Raw genomic sequence first — 17,775 nt, 5'->3', positions numbered from 1 at the left:
AACATCACATGTCTCATAATTTTGTATTATGGTGCATGACTTATCTGTCTGAATACACATTTCATGTAAATATTAAATTCATCAGACTTAAAGGTCAGGGTAATTAGACTGCAGGTGCAAGACTTGTTTACTATAAAAGGGTCTGCATGTGCCCAAGTCTGTCACTGTGTGTATTGGAGCATCACAGTGCTGTTCAGCTGTATCCCAAGAGATATTAATATCTTATGGTACTGCCTGCTGTTTATCTTCTATCACCTGTGTCCTTCCTATTACCTTCAATAAATCCTACTCTGCTTTAGAATCAACATGTGGACTAACCTCTTTGTTACCTTCAATAAATCCTACTCTGGTTTGGAATCAACGTGTAGACTAACCTCCTTGTTCACACCCGCTACGCACCTAGTAACTTGTAGTCATAACAATAACAATTGTGTCAAACTACCCTGATATTCTATCAATATATATATATTTATATTTACTGATGACAGCATACAAACCCATAAAAGGAAATGAAAGCTAATGTAGAGTTCCATGTATAGACGTACGATGTCCTTCACAACTGGAAGCAACACTGCTAATGCAAAAATAGTAATATAACCCTTTCTTATAGATAACTTAGGCTCAATTGCCAACTTCCTTTATTTGTGCAAATGTGCACCTTTTTGTGCACCTGTTGTTATTATCGTTCATTTTCACAGTGCCACTGTTTTATTCAGCACTGTACTGAGAAAACGTGTCATTCATATTGGAGCTGACAGTCTAAATTCTCTAACATACAAGCACACATACACTAGGGTTACCATACTAGTATACGAGGAAACCAGAGAACCCAAATTAAACCTATGCAAGCATGGGCAGAACATACAAACTCTCCACCACTCTCTGGTTGGGAACTGAACTCATGACCTAGAGAAACAGGTGCTAACCATTGTGCCACTGTGCTGCCTAATGCCCAATTGCCAGTCCTTGGAATGTCCCCATTTTTTTCCGAAAACGCTGTAGGAGTTATATCCTCTATTAATCATGAGAGTGAGGGGACACCGGGACAGTGTTCATTTTGTGTATTTCATTCTTTTTTATTACAGTGCTCAAAGTGTATCTAAAAGTGGCCGTTCCACATAAGAACAATCAGAAGATGCGAAATATGTCCCAATAATAATAGAGGAAGAGACCCAGGGGGAGATGTATCAAAACTTTGAGACAGTAATGTGGAGCAGTTGCCCATAGCAACTAATCAGCTTCTAACTGTCCTTTCATAGACTGTGGTGGATAAATGACAGTTATAAGAAGCTGAATAGTTGTTTTGGGCAACTTCACTTTATCTCTCTCCAAGGCTTGATACATCTCCCCTCAAATGGAGGTAAAAATGGCATGCTACCTTTATTGAAGCAGGGACTGCCCCTATAAATGCCTTCTACCCCCTTTTATCCTTTATCGCTGCTAATTTATCTAGTTCCCAAATCCTCGCTCTGCAAAAATAAAACCTGTGGGTGCTCTGTGAGCAGATGGGGAAGCCTCATATGCACCCACATTTTCCCAAATGATGGTGCAACTCATTACACTCCTGCACGTGACCCAATCTTCCCCCATAAAATAGGGACCTCAATGTTACAAAGCAGCCTCCGTGGTCTAGTTGTCTACGTTCATAAACGAACCTCACTCTGGGGCCTATTCATTAAACCTAAAGTTTCATTTTTCATGTATTTTTTTAGCATACTTATGCATGTGTTGTGTTCATTAAAAGACAACTCGGGAGATATGACGAGGACATGCACTGACACTGGGGGGAGAGGCTCAGAGGACATTAGAGGAAAATGACATCACAGAAAGGGTAGTGGATAAGTGGAATAGCCTCCCAGCAGAGGTAGTGGAAGCTAATACGGTGGAACAATTTAAACACGCTTGGGATGGTCATAAGAATATCCTTACGGGAGACGTAAGGAGCAAATAGGGTTGAAGTTGCCTAAAGGATACATGAAAAGGGCCAAGTGGTTCTTATCTGCCGTCAAATTCTATGTTTCTAACTCCTGGTTAAGTCAGGCTACGTTAATGTCCGCACTCCCCATACATTAATAGGGGGATGTGGAGATTACTGTAGTCATCAAATAATTGATGCTGTAATTGAGGCTGTTAATTTACGCCGTCTGCAGACGGTGTACAGCCCCCCAAAAGTGCTAACAAGCTGCCGTTTAGACGGCACGGCAGCTTGTATAGCCGATATTCCCTCAGCCTGTACGCTCCTCGTCCCTCTCCTCTTCCGACAGGAGCCGCCCTCTTCTCCCGTAGCAGGACACACATCTTACCCCGGCCGCTTCCTACTGCGGGACCTCACGCAACCTCTTCATTCGGGTCCCTCAGACTCCAGCTCAACTTGTGTTCCCCCCGGCGCTCCATCCTGCTGCAGACTGAAATATCTCCCCTCTGCTCCCCAGTGGGACTTGTACGTAAGCTTAATAATTAACTGTATACGTACTGTAAACAGTTAATCGAAGGAGCACTGACACGTGCAGAGGGCAGATGCTTCAGTCTGCAGCAGGACGGAGCGCCTTGGGGGGGCGGGGGGCATGGGTAAAAGTTATTTGGAAATATAAATATATTTCATATTCCATTACCGCATCTGAAGTCAATGCTGTGATTAGAAGCGGCGCAGAACTGACTACAACTGCGCTAAGGTAGGAGCAGCATGGAAAAGTATCTATTTCCCGAAAAGCTGTCATCGCAAAAATGACAGCTTTTCGGAATAGATACTTAAGGAGAGGAGGAATGATGAATTCCCCCGGTAATTAGGTAGAATTCCATGCCAGTTCTAAACCTAATTATCTCCATCAGATTTTTAGTTATGATGAATAGGCCCCAGAGCTGTATGATGTTACCACATTCATAATATTCTGCTCTTAGCTGGGCAGACCCCTGTACAATCGCACAGTGGATATGATTTTACTTGGGAACAGAAGTCCCAACCACAGTGCCGATACGTGCGTACACACTTGTACAATCTAACTTGCGATTTTCAATCCCCATCTGACCAAAATATAGGAAGAAAAGATTTAATTATGCAGGAGGCCCACAGCGGCGGTGCTGCTGCTGCTGGAGCATTGGATGAACGGTTGTATAGAATGGGCAAAAGTGCATACACACTTCACTTTTTGGGCAGGATGCACTAAGCATTGCATCCGCGATTCCGTACAATCCGCCCATTATCGGGTACTTATCAGCGATAATATTGCCGGTATGCACCTAGAAAATCGCACAGGACAACTCTCTCGGTAAGAGCCATCCTTTGCGATAGAGGGACTTCCGAGTTTTTGACCCAGAAGACCCTCTGGAGTCCTACTGCGTGTGCGCTGGGGGGGAGCTGTTTGGATCCCTCTTAACTTGGTGCCCCATAGGCATATTGGGGGGGAGGGGGGGATTTACCGCATTTCGTCCCTTAGTACATTCTGCCCTTTGTCAGATATGGTACCATCAAATCTTATTAAAACTGAAATGCACATAAGTGCGACCCTTGAGTTTGACCTACTTTCATCTAATTAAACATGGCGGAAGGTACGTACAGACTCTGGCGATATCACATGAACGGATCACAAGTATTGTGTAGGTGCGCACTCGGGCTTTGCTTCTTACCCTTTACATAATAAACTGACGAGGTTTCTAATCTGAAAGTCCGAACTACGAGGAAGTTGTGTATTAAATCTGAATGTTTTCTCTGCTAGGGAGGGTCATAGAATCCATAGCCAGGCAAGCCCTGTGGGCAGTGGGCTTAAATTATGGCCACGGCACTGGACACGGCATAGGAAACTTCTTCGCTGTCCATGAATGTAAGTAAATCAGTGTGGAAAGTAATTCCTTGCAATTAAAAAAAACCAAGTGACGTGGTCAATGACGCTGCTGTATTAATTATGCACTCCCTTAAAACGCCCGTTTTGACCTTTAAGCATGCCTGCGTTCGGATCTCCACTCCCCGTTTTCAAGCACCTTCCCCTGTTACCACCCACATACGCCTCATTCTGTCACTCAAAATAGCAGGCCCTCGCTATATTGCGTACCAACGATTTTCGGCCGCACTGACTGGTTCGTGCATGCGTACTAAAAACCGTACGCATGCGCAGATGTGCGAACATCGCTCGGAATGAGCGTACTGCCGCTAGCGAGTGGCTCTGAATGAGGGCCTAAGAGTATATAATGGAGTGATGTATGAAATCTGCCTCTTTGTTCCAGTTTTTAGTTTAATTTAAACGCCAACACTGTTGTCTGTGTCGTTATTTTTAGAAGTTAAGTTACATTGTATTTAAGAAGGTTGTTATATGGTAACACGATAATACACGTTAGTGAGTTTATGCTGCACAGACCTCAGATTACACCTCATCCTCCTCTGTACACTGCAGGGGCTGTGCAGCCTATTGCTAAAATGCACAAGGCCTGACGGTACAAAGTCGCCGCTGTCTGTCCGCAGCTGCAGCTCTCTCAAATGAGATGAGCCGCCCCCTTGCCCCCCCCGTTTCTACACCTATGATATCTAGTATACGTTCAAATGATTTATGATAGAGAAATCTTTCTAGAAATGTTTTTTTACCTCTCTCTCTTTCTGGGCCTCATTCAGAGCCGGACGCTATTTGCGCTCGCTAGTTCAAAAAAAAGGGGCCAGCTATTTAAATTGAGTGCTTGCTCTTTGCGGTCTGTTGACGCCTCTGTCTGAGCGAGCGAACGAAACATGCGCTCGCTATTTTGTAAAGACGCCCCCTGGCCGCTCGCATCCTACATCATCTCCGCTATTTATTTGATTAATCGAATACATCGAAAAGGTGTCTGAACTGCTCGCAGTGCTTGTGGTTGGATTTCCTACCACAATCATGCGAACAGTTCAGGCTAAGAGACAACCAAGTGACGTGGCCGATGACGCTGCTTTGTTAATTATGCACACCCTTAAAACGCCCGTTTTGACCGTTTGGCACGCCTGCGTTCGGATCTCCACTCCCCGTTTTCAGGCACCTTCCCCTGTTACCACCCACAAACGCCTCATCCTGTCACTCAAATTAGCAGGCACTCGCTATTTTGCGAGCACTCGATTTCCGATCGCACTGACTGGTTGGCGCATGCGCATTACGACCCATACACATGCGCAGATGTGCGAACATCGCTCGGAACGAGCGGCCGCTTACGAGCGGCTCTGAATCAGGCCCTCTGTTTCATATATATATATATATATATATATATATATACACCGTTACAAAGTAATGTCAATTATTTTCAGATATACAGTATGTAATGTATGGATATTTTAGGGCCAGTAGGGTTTCAGTCGAGTAACATCGGTATGACACCCGGAATGTTTACATCAATCGGTAAGTTCCTTGTCTTCCATTTATAAAGAAATACTTTGACGATATGTTGTGTTTATTTATTTTATGCATTAAACACCCAGGTTTACTATTATTATATCATACAGTAATGTGAATAGTTGATTACCCTTATACAGTAGACAGGAGCCTATAATCGGGGGTATTTACCCTCCCATTTAGAAGAAATAATAAGCTTCTACATAACTACTGATCAATTAGAAAAGGTTCCCGGAAGTGTGAAATATTCTACACAGCAGGGGGCTCTGTACTTCTGAGTTTTGACTTATTTAACTGATTCAGAAGCACATACTGTATGTTATTAATGGTGGGGCTTACACTTGTGTGCCAGAAAAACTGAGACGCCTGTCCAGTAAAGCATAGGTCCTATTTCCGATCGGACTACAGCAGCAACACAACAGGGCGTGGACTTCAAAGGCTTTCTGAAGTACCGTGTAGAATAGGGTACACCATGTGTCCTGAATAATGGTCCACAATGCCCTAATATTCACCGGTGGTGGAACCCTGCAACTGGTGGCACGTTGCACTGCATCCCACGTGTTCTATTGGGTTCAAATCTGGCAAAGGAGGGGCCAACTCATGTTCCCACGTTCAGACTCATGCGCCTCCAGCCATAAACTGTCGGCTTTGGACCTGTGCGATGGCGCATTGTCGCGCTGAAAGAGCCCGTACCCATCTGAGTGAATACATGACATGAACAGGTGCAAATAATCCACAAGGATTGGAGAGCGATAAAGATTTTTCAAACACAGCCTGTAAAGTGACAGTTAGGAGCTGATTGGTTGGTACTTTATCTCTCTCCAAGGCTTAGTACATTGGTCTCTAAGTCTTGCTGTTATCTGCTGCAGTGTCTCGCAAGCCAGTTGGATGTTACAATGCGCGTCCATGATAGTCCATAGTTCCCCAGCAGCCACAGCGGTGTCATACAGAGGACGTCTTCCCTGATGTTGTATTCACTGAAATCTGAATTTTTTTGTGCTGATTTCGGAGATGGAGTGACCCGTCTCTCTGGCCCCCAATATCAAGCCTCATTCAAAGTCGCTTAATCGTGTGATACGCTGCTGTCTCAAATGCAAATGAGACGACAACGAATTGCAGAGATATCTGCCTATATATGGTAGTACTGCCTATAGTACTTCAGTTGCAGAAGATACTAATTAATGCGGGGGTGTGATGGCATGTGCAGGGAATGGAAGCCCCAATATCAAGCCTCATTCAAAGTCGCTTAATCGTGTGATACGCTGCTGTCTCAACTGCAAATGAGACGACAACGAATTGCAGAGATATCTGCCTATATATGGTAGTACTGCCTATAGTACTTCAGTTGCAGAAGATACTAATTAATGCGGGGGTGTGATGGCATGTGCAGGGAATGGAAGCCCCAATATCAAGCCTCATTCAAAGTTGCTTAATCGTGTGATACGCTGCTGTCTCAACTGCAAATGAGACGACAACGAATTGCAGGGATATCTGCCTATATATGGTAGTACTGCCTATAGTACTTCAGTTGCAGAAGATACTAATTAATGCGGGGGTGTGATGGCATGTGCAGGGAATGGAAGCCCCAATATCAAGCCTCATTCAAAGTTGCTTAATCGTGTGATGCGCTGCTGTCTCAACTGCAAATGAGACGACAACGAATTGCAGAGGTATCTGCCTATATATGGTAGTACTGCCTTTAGTACTTCAGTTGCGTTGGACAACGCAGCATCAGATAATCTGCGTACCATTGGCCGGCTGCGGTGACCCCTGGTGTCCCGCAGCCATCCGCCAGAGTTTAAAGGAAGAGGCCAGGACATCTCCATCACCCAACGAAGATCCTGCAGGCTATAGATACGATTTAATGCGGGGGCGTGATGGCATGTGCGGGGAATGGAAGAGACTGTCTCAGTTTTTCTGGCAATTTAATTATTATATATATCAACTTGTGTCTTCTATATTCCTCTTCAGAACCTGGTTACTATCATGACGGATATTTTGGCATTCGGATTGAGGATATTGCAGTGGTAGTGGAAGCAAACACTAAGGTTTCTTTGTTACTTTACTTTTTTATGTTATTTTTTAAACTAACGTCCTTGAATTTTGTTTTATATTTTTTCTGTGTGACTTAGGTTTTGGGTAATATTACAACACCACCACTTTTTGCTGAGCTGTGCGGTAATGATAATGTTACCAACCAGGTACAGCTCAGAATTTGATGTGAGCAGGATCAATATAATTTAAAAATAAATGAATTATGTTTAGCTAAAAATTCCTTGGTGTGGGCTGTTTAATGTCTTATTGATTGTAGTGGTCTTAAACAATTAATTTGGATATTTGTGATGGTGATATATATATTTAATATGTGTCACTTTATGAATTAGGCTATACGGTTACATAAATTCAGATTTAGGGGACTATTCATTATATTAATTATCGCAGCGAGCGCCAAAGCAATTCATCCTTATTCCGGCCCGGAGACAGCTGATCCGAAAATCAACTGTCTCCCCAAAGCGGCTTCACTGCTCCTTTCGGAGCAGTGAAACTTAGCTCTACCGAGTCGACTCGGCTGCGCTAGTGCCCCTGCGTGAACTAAAGCCGGACAGGGGTCGGACAGGGGCGGAGGGATCCGAAAGGATCCTTCTTCGCATCCCGGGACTCTTTCCCATATGGTAGGTGCAGGGTGAGCACCGAGTGCGGGATCAAACACCATCTGAAGATGTCGAATGCTCTCGCAGTCAAGCTCCGAAAATATTGTATTTTCGGAGCTTGATGAATTCTGTCCCAATACTAGTATAAAGGGCAGCGGGCCACATCGTAAGTGTAAGGTAAGCAGGAGATATCTGTGATATCCCCTACGTTATCTTTTTGATGAATGGCCCATACACTTAGGGCCTGATTCTGCAAGGATCGTAATTGCAAAGCTGCACGCAGGCTATAGATATATTATGTATGCACGCAAGCTATAGATATATGATGTATGCACGCAGGCTATAGATATATGATGTATACACGCAGGCTATAGATATTGTATATGCACACAGGCTATAGATATATGATGTATGCACGCAGGCTATAGATATATGATGTATACATGCAGGCTATAGATATATGATGTATGCACGCAGGCTATAGATACGATGTATACATGCAGGCTATAGATATATGATGTATGCACGCAGGCTATAGATATATGATGTATGCACGCAGGCTATAGATATATGATGTATACACGCAGGCTATAGATATTGTATATGCACGCAGGCTATAGATACGATGTATGCACACAGGCATCTTTGCAATTGCGACCTTTGCAGATATGGTAATGCAGCATCACGCCTCCTGTGCATTACTTATCCGAACTGCGTTGTCCAACGCAGCATTGGATAATCTGCGTACCATTGGCCTGCTGCGGTGACCCGTGGTGTCCCGCAGCCGGCCGCCACAGTTTAAAGGAAGAGGCCAGGACATCTCCATCACCCGACGAAGATCCTGGCTTCTTCACCGCCTCCTCCCTGCTCCCAAACAGCAGCAGACTGTGAATCAATGACAGTCTGCTGCCAGTTTACGTGCGAGCTCACAGACCCGTTCTGCAAATGCGCAAAATAGGTCTGGTGCCTGCGCAGATTCCCGAACATTGTGAGGTGAGAGCGTGCAATGCTGAATTAGGCCCTTGCTTTATACAAAAGCAGGTGATGTTAGTTTTCACTGGCTTTTGCAGAAATTAAGTGATAATGAATAGACCCCTTAATGTGTTAAAACTTTTTGGATAAGCTCTGCAGGTACTTTCAGCAGAACATCCGTTACGTTTACTTGCTTGGCGTTCAAAATCAGACAAGGCAAAATGCCTATTGAAGTCACTAATCTTTTGAGTTATTTGGAATAACAAACGCCAGGTGACACACATTCAGTTATGGGGCGGGATGTACTAAAGGGAAAATGTGGCTAAAACTCTGAAAACTGCAGTTTCCTAAGTTTTGGCTGCATTCCCATATGTACCAAGCTCCGGGAATACATTGCTTTTCAGAGCTTGGACCCATTGGGCAACATCGTCTATAATGGTATTACCCAATAGAAGCCTATGGGCTTCTCTTCATATTCCTCACTGAGAGGGATCCAATCAGATTCCTCCCAGCATCCCCCTTGGCGCACGCGTCATATGATGCATTCGCAGAGGGACTTTTGAGTTATAAAACCGTAAGTTCCTTGTGCGCACAGAACAGATCTTTTTGGAACAGCTGGCCTTTGCGACTGTAATCGCAATTCTAGGTATATACCATTATTAACGCCGGTATGTAGGCGGTAAGTGGCGGGATGTACCACATTCATATTGTGTAGCACATCCCACCTTTAGCATTTTAAATATGTTTTTTTTTATCTACCACATTCAGGGCAATATTTTATACTTGATAAAACTTGACAAAGTGATTGTGTCCATTATGTAATAACTCCTCTCTCTCTCTCTCACTTTCCCGCTCTCTTTCTCCCTCCCTCTCTCTCGCTTTCTTCCCCCCTTTCCCGCTCTTTCTCCCTTTCTCGCGCTGTCTCCCTCTCTCCTTTCCCGCTCTTTCTCCCTTTCTCGCGCTGTCTCCCTCTCTCCTTTCCCGCTCTTTCTCCCTTTCTCGCGCTGTCTCCCTCTCTCCTTTCCCGCTCTTTCTTCCTCACTTTATCTTCTCTGCTCTTTGTTCCCACCCTCTCTGTCTCTCTCTGTCACTACCCTCTCTTTCCGTCCTGTCTTTCTTTTTAATTCTCTTTTGCTCCCCCTCTATGTCCTTCACTCCATGACTACCTCTCTCTCTTTTGTTTATATATATATATATATATATATATAATTATTCTTTTTTCTACCCTTGTATCTCCTTCACTCCATGACACTCTCTCTCTCCCTCTCTCTCTCTCTCTCTCTCTCTCTCTTTCTCCCCCTCCCCCCTCTCTCTCGCCTCCCTTCCCTCTCTCACCTCTTTCCCCCCTCTCTCTCTCACCTCCCTTCCCTCTCTTTCCCCCCCTCTCTCTCTCACCTCCCTTCCCTCTCTCACCTCCCCTCTCTCACCTCCCTTCCCTCTCTTTCCCTCCTCTCTTTCCCTCCTCTCTTTCCCCCCCTCTCTCACCTCCCTTCCCTCTCTTTCCCACCTCTCTCTCACCTCCCTTCCCTCTCTCCCCCTCTATCCCCCCTCTCTCTCTCACCTCCCTTCCCTCTCTCTCCCCCCTCTCTCTCACCTCCCTTCCCTCTCTCCCCCCTCTCTTTCCCCCCTCTCTCACCTCCCTTCCCTCTCTCTCCCCCCTCTCTTTCACCCCTCTCTCTCTCACCTCCCTTCCCTCTCTCCCCCTCTCTCCCCCCCTCTCTCTCTCACCTCCCTTCCCTCCCTTCCCTCTCTCTCCCCCCTCTCTTTCCCCCCCTCTCTCTCTAACCTCCCTTCCCTCTCTCTCCCCCCTCTCTTTCCCCCCCTCTCTCTCACCTCCCTTCCCTCTCTCTCCCCCCTCTCTCCCCCCCTCTCTCTCTCCCCCCTCTCTCACCTCCCCCCCTCTCTCTCCCCCTTACTCCTTCCTTCCCTCTCTCTCTCTCCCCTTTTGTCTCTCTGTCTGTCTTTTTGTGTTTGCGTCCAGCACACATTTGGAGGGGAGAAATATCTTACATTTGAGACAGTGACCTTAGTTCCATATCACAGAAGTCTGATTGACACCAGTATTATGACTGATGTACAGGTGAGTAAATGCTGTTTTTTCCTATCTGAAACCTTACACGTTTCATGTCAAAATTAAGGGCAGGTAAATTGTATCCGGGCTACAAAAACAGTTCTCTTTAATTCCTGCACACTGACTGGAAATCATCTCAGGAGTTTGCTATTTATTTATTTAAAGTAGCAGATTATCACCGGTGCAATCTAAAGTGTTTGTTGTGGATCATCGAAGGGTGTCATAGACTAGGTCCAGTGTGAAATGATATATACTGCTTATTCTATGTTTTAAAGGACTAAGGGGGTCTATTTACTAAGCAGTGATAGGAGCTGATTGGCTGGTACCTTATCTCATTTCACTTTGTCTCCTAACTGCCATCTCACAGGCTGTGTTTGAAAAATGACAGTTGGGAGCTGATTGGCTGGTAACTTATCACTTTGTCTCCTAACACTGCTTAGTAACCAGACCCCTAATGCAGATTAATATAGTTTACAACTTCTCTGCATAAAAGCAGGGACCAGTATATAATAAATGTTCATCTTCTTGTCTGCACATCCTTAGATTAAATATGTCGAGAAACACTATGAGAAAATCAGACAAATTATGGGGCCTGAATTAAAGAAACAAAATCTTGATGAGGAATATAAATGGCTGGAGAAGAACACGGAGCCGCTATCACATGGGACATTCGTTACGGCATCTCTGGCGGTCCTGGCAGTAACGGTTATAGCCAACGTTCTTCTACAGCAGGCATCGGTGTGACAAAGATCTCCGAGATAATGAAAACCTGCTCGTTATAATAACATTCTCCACGTAATACAGGACAGCAATCAAGATACTGAGGAGCTACTGGCAGCTTTACTTCAGCAAAATAATATTTTTGCCCATGTGGTCATTGTTTAATAAATGATCAAAAATGTTCTAAACTGATCTTTGAAATAATATGCACATTTGGCCCCCATATTTAACCTTTAGGGGTAAATTTACTAAGCTGAGAGTTTGGGAGAGTTTGCAAACTTTAGAGAGTTTGATCATTTTTTCCCACTCTTAAATTTACTAATGTCAAACTCGGGAGAGAGATCTCCTTTGCTACGGGAAAATACTGGAGAGTTAGCAAACTCTCTTCAATTCACCATCGGCAAAACTCGAGAACCTTTTCAATGGTGAAGATAGGATTCTGGAATTTGCCTAGCAGAGCGTTTCTAAACTCTCATGAGATGGGAAAACTCTCCTGTAAAAACTCATGAAGAAAATACACCTGCCTGTGATCTGAGAGTTTGGCAGAAACATACACAGATCTCTGGGCCTGATTCAGAGCCGGACGCTATTTGCGCTCGCTCGGTCAGAAAAAGGGGCCGGCTATTTAAATTGAGCGCTCGCTCTTTGCGGTCTGTTGACGCCTCTTTGTGTGAGCGAGCGAACGAAACATGCGCTCGCTATTTTGTAAAGACGCCCCCTGGCCGCTCGCATCCTGCGTCATCTCCGCTATTTATTTGATTAATCGAGTACATCGAAAGGCGTATGAACTGCTCGCAGTGCTTGTGGTAGGTTTATCCTACTGCAATCATGCGAACAGTTCAGGCTAAGAGACAACCAAGTGACGTGGTTGATGACGCTGCTTTGTTAATTATGCACACCCTTAAAACGCCCGTTTTGACCGTTTGGCACGCCTGTGTTCGGATCTCCACTCCCCATTTTCAAGCACCTTCCCCTGTTACCACCCACAAACGCCTCATCCTGTCACTCAAATTAGCGGGCACTCGCTATTTGGCGAGCGCTCGATTTCCGATTGCACTGACTGGTTGGCGCATGCGCATTATGACCCATACGCATGCGCAGTTGTGCGAACATCGCTCGGAGCGAACGAGCGGCTCTGAATCAGGCCCTCTGATTCTTAGTAAATTTACCCCTAAGTGTTAATAGCCATATATCGACTGCATGACAGTGCGGAACAATATTTTTTGTTTTATAGAAAAGTCCCATTAAAATTATATTTATTTTTTGTGATATTAACAGTAACCACGTTAAAATAGATATTTTGCTGCAATAAAGCAATTTTGAGAACGTTGCCCTTCAAATGACCTTTCTACTACAGTACTGTATGTATATTTTTTTACATGTTAACATTTATTTTGTATAACTTAATCAAAGTTCGTAGTGGTATTTCTCTGGAAAATATTCTGGAACTCGCTATGTTTGATATTTTTCTAATGTACTAAGTGTAACAGTATTTCAGCACCTCCTTAGAGAAGACTGTGAGTGAACGTCACAGAATATATATGCAAAAGAGAGGACTCCCTGTCACCGCAAGGAAAGGTCGTTACTTCTATTGGCTGTGTTACCGCTATCTAACAAGTATCGGACCCTAGGCCTGATTAAGAGGCGGTTGCTATTGTGTAATTTTACGTAGTGCGACTGTGCGACCATGCTAATGGAGCAGCTGTTGGGACTCATAAAGATACGCCCGCTGGCTGCGGCGCTAATTTGCCACTCTAAGTATTAAGATGAATCATCAGCCACACATCGGTCCCACCATCGAACATTGCACCAGCCCTGTGGAGATGTAGCTCATCCATCTGGACATGGCCGCTGAAATCAGTGCAACTGCAGAAAAAGACCCGGCCGCTGGGTGCGACACGCCCGTGCCTGGCTAGCCACTCCATTACCACCAGAAACGCCTGCTGAAATTGCCTCTCTATGCGTCCAAATGCGTTCTGCGTCTTTCGACGGTAACCATCAGGACGTAGGCGCAGTGCGGCTCAGTTGCACGCACAGACTGAAAATATTGTCCACTTGAGTCCGACATGGCCGCTGTATCCATCTCTCAATCAGGCCCTCTATGTATTATTTATTTACCGTCAGAATCCGCACTTAGGGCCTTATTCTGAGGGGGGCGCTGTCTGAGTCTTTTGCCAGTCATGCATCCATGACTTTATGCTGAAATACCGATTGGATACGTCTTCAGATGCAACCATTGGTCGCACGCCATGCCCCATGCCAGGGGCAGACTCTCTGAGTGATTGTGCGCCTGAGGCCCAACCCACTTCATCAATATGCCAGCCACACTCCCATAACACTCCTATGAGATGGAACACCTCCATGCATACACATAGCCACCTCCCAGTCACTGCCCGGGAACACCCACTACATGTACAGTACATTTCTGAGTCCGCGCAACCGCAACTTTGTACGCACACACAGTTTCCGTGAGTATCCGCCTCACATCAAGCCAGAATAAGGCCCTGTGTGTTCTACTCCTTTTCCATTCAGCTCTTCCCATTGGCAGGTGAAAACTCTTTCACTCCCACAGATCAATGGCCTCCAGTAAAAATTTGATGAATTTGCGCAAAAGGCGGCTCATTATGTGACATGGGAGCATTCGTTCCACTGGCTTACATTCGGTTTCATCGTGATCGTTAGTGAACCGCCTACAGTTCTTACTTTCTACAGATTTTACGAGTTATAGATGAAGAATTCTTATTTCCTTTCAGCGGGAACAAATATTTCTCTGCTAAATAATGATGTATAGTTAAATTGGGAAGCAAAGAGAAGAGTTAAGCTGGCCGTACGGTGATGGCGTAGTCAACAGGAAGAGGGGGAGGCCAGCTGTCCAATAGATGGAGGGCCTCTGCGCACTGCACAATCTATGGAGGTGATTTCCATTCACCGACTGAGATCTACTGTATTATTCATATAAGTATAGAGAGAATAGGTAAGTGTGGGAAAGTTTGAATGATTGTTCTAATTACATTATCACTTTTGTGTCCCCTTGGTGTACTGTGGAGGTGGATGTGGCTTCATGATGCGATATGTATCATCACGTCACATCTCTGCTCTCCTTGGAGGCAAGGACACGCCATTCCAGGAGAATTGTCTGCTCTTTCTCAGGAGTCTATAAGGTCTCCGCCTCATTGGGGTGTCTCCTGGGCATTCCGTTATAGCGGGCAACAATCAATAAAAGACAATGATGTTTGCGTGCCAACTATGAGATCGGTTACAAAGGATAAAGCATTGTTACAAAAGGAAATTATTTAAAAATAATAAGAAAAAAAAAATGAATGATTTTGTAAAGCTTCAACGTCCCAAACGCCTACCTGGCTTACTGACCATTTTGGGAGAGACAACAGACACATGAACCCAGAAAGAGTGACCGTAAAAAAAAAACTGAAGCTCAACTATCAGTTGGCACCTCCCACAGTGGGTAGGGGGCAAATGTCGACACCTATGGCGCAAGCAATCAAACGTTATCTCTAATACATGAGGTTTTGTAAATATTGAGTAAAAATTGGGAAATAATTGCTCTTCCGTTCATCGTCCTGAATAAACAAAACCACCGTATTTCTAGGAATAAAACTTTACAATTATTTTCGTTACTTTCAGAATTAATAGCTTTATTTATTTGTTGGTTTACTATACTAATATGCTTTGTGTAAGTGCAACCTTAAGTCTCTAGTTCTACCCACCCAGTTATAGTCACATCTCAGCTTGGTTTGTGGGAGGGGGAAATGTGTGGTGCAATAGATTGTTGTCGGTCCATATGTCCACGCCCTCACAAGCTTTTGCCAAAGCTGCCCCCACAACACAACGGGTGGGCCAGGAAGAGGTCATGCCAGGGTACCAGTTTGCTCATGCTGATGGGTGTCACACTGCCATTTATAACCATTCTGTGCAGGACAGTCATCTCTGATTCCCTGAAAAACATAGCAGGCAGATTTGGGCAGCTGCTCAAACAGCAATCGCACATGGTGGATGGACTGGGGATCAATTGCTGGCAAATGGAAGAGGGAAATGTGACATTTGCATTCTGGGCCTGATTCAGAGCTGCTCGTAAGCGGACGCTCGTTCACTCCGAGCGATGTTCGCACATCTGCGCATACGTATGGGTCGTAATGCGCATGCGCCAACCAGTCATTGCGGTCGGAAATCGTGCACTCGTAAAACAGCGAGGGGCTGCTAATTTGAGTGACAGAGTGTACCGTTTGTGGGTGGTAACAGGGGAAGGTGCTTGAAAACGGGGAGTGGAGATCCGAACACAGGCGTGCCAAACGGTCAAAACGGGCGAGTACATAATGGGAGTACATAATTAACAAAGCAGCGTCATCGACCACGTCACTTGGTTGTCTTTTAGCCTGAACTGCTCGCAGTGATTGCGGTAGGAAAATCCTACCACAAGAATTGCGAGCAGTTCAGACGCCTTTCGATGTACTCGATTAATCTAATAAATAGCGGAGATGACGTATGATGCGAGCGGCCAAAGGGGCGTCTTTACAAAATAGCAAGCGCATGTTTCGGACGCTCGCTCAGACATAGAGGTGTCAACAGACCGCAAAGAGCGAGCGCTCAATTTAAATGTCCGGACCCTTTTTCAGAACGAGCGTCCGCAAATAGCGTCCGGCTCTGAACGAGGTCCTCTGTTCAATTCAAAATATCATGATCGTTTGTACATCTCACCGGCATAATTCCACCCCAGAATATATACAGGCAATATTTAATACTTGTGTATAACGGGTCATTTCATCATCTCTTAATTTATATAAAGCAGGTGAAAATGTACATTTTCACCTACTTTTGTGCAAATTAAGTATCGCGGCTATTCATTATGAAGGTACAGTAGGGGGTATCACAGATTGCTCCTGCTTACCATTCAGGCTAGATCTGGCCCGCTCTCTCCCCATACACTAGTACGGGGACTTAAATTCATCTAGCTCCGAAAATACAACATTTTTGGAGCTTGACTGCAGGAACAGTCGCCATCTTCACATGGAGCTTTGTGCGCCTACGTGCACCCCTGTTCATGCAGGCGCTCTAGGACTGCAGAGTCAGTGCTAAGTTTCACCACTACTAAAGTAGCTGTGAAAGTATTCGCAGGGACAGCTCATCTTCAGCACCGCAACAATGTTGAATTGCTCTGGTGCTAACGGGGAGTTAGAATGTCCGGCCCCTGATAATTAACATAATGATTAGGCCCCTAACTGTGATGTGTGATGTGTCTTCTTTGTGTCAATTTTAATTGCATTAGTGCAACCGGGAATGGAAAAAGTGTCTGTCAGGGGAATCTTCCATCGTATTCAATTAGATCTTAGATGCATTTTGTTTGTCTGAGGCTGAGAAAATCCCCAGCTACACATCCAGCTACACATCCCCAGCTACACATCCCCCAGCTACACATCCCCAGCTACACATCCTCAGCTACACATCCTCAGCTACACATCCCCAGCTACACATCCTCAGCTACACATCCTCAGCTACACATCCTCAGCTACACATCCCCAACTACACATCCCCAGCTACACATCCCCAACTACACATCCCCAGCTACACATCCTCTCTCTTGAGAATCCTTGTTGGAGATTAACAAAACTGTTACATGAAGTAAGTCTAACCGGGCGCTGAGGGGAAGATTTTCAGCTTGGGAGTGTCCTGGTTTTTGGAAGACCCATTGGTGTTATAAGACCCATATATATAGGAAGTGAGACAATAAGAAGCCTGGCAATGATATGCAGTCATAAATCTAAATCTTTGTTGCAAAAAAACAGTAAAACAAAACACATTTACATTAAAAAGCTGACTGTAAATGATATGGACAGCAAAACATGTATTAAATGAATCTGTATATAATTTAAAATAATTTTTAAGGTTTTCAAAAACTGCAAAAGCTTTGAATAAATCCAAACAGTTCTGCTACGATATCTCCGATTCCATTTAGTAATAAAGATTTACATTGGACACACAATGCTAAATCAGCTCCACAATTAATGAAGCT

General features: G+C 44.7%; 1 protein-coding gene across 1 annotated transcript in view; it reads left to right on the top strand.

The window, feature by feature from the left end:
* XPNPEP2 (X-prolyl aminopeptidase 2) overlaps positions 1–12,140 on the top strand; it is a 67,510-nt gene extending 55,370 nt beyond the window's left edge. The window contains exons 17-21 of the mRNA XM_088461830.1: positions 3,714–3,818; positions 5,283–5,342; positions 7,308–7,384; positions 10,941–11,039; positions 11,574–12,140. Coding sequence (XP_088317956.1) covers positions 3,714–3,818; positions 5,283–5,342; positions 7,308–7,384; positions 10,941–11,039; positions 11,574–11,774 — 542 coding nt within the window. The 3' untranslated portion in view covers positions 11,775–12,140. The remainder of the gene's footprint in view (positions 1–3,713; positions 3,819–5,282; positions 5,343–7,307; positions 7,385–10,940; positions 11,040–11,573) is intronic.
* Positions 12,141–17,775: the final 5,635 nt, after the last annotated feature.

Source organism: Taudactylus pleione, unplaced genomic scaffold (genome assembly GCF_031769625.1).
Source record: "Taudactylus pleione unplaced genomic scaffold, aTauple2 ptg001107l, whole genome shotgun sequence".
Lineage (NCBI taxonomy): Eukaryota > Metazoa > Chordata > Amphibia > Anura > Myobatrachidae > Taudactylus > Taudactylus pleione.
This window is presented reverse-complemented; position numbering and strand designations above follow the sequence as displayed.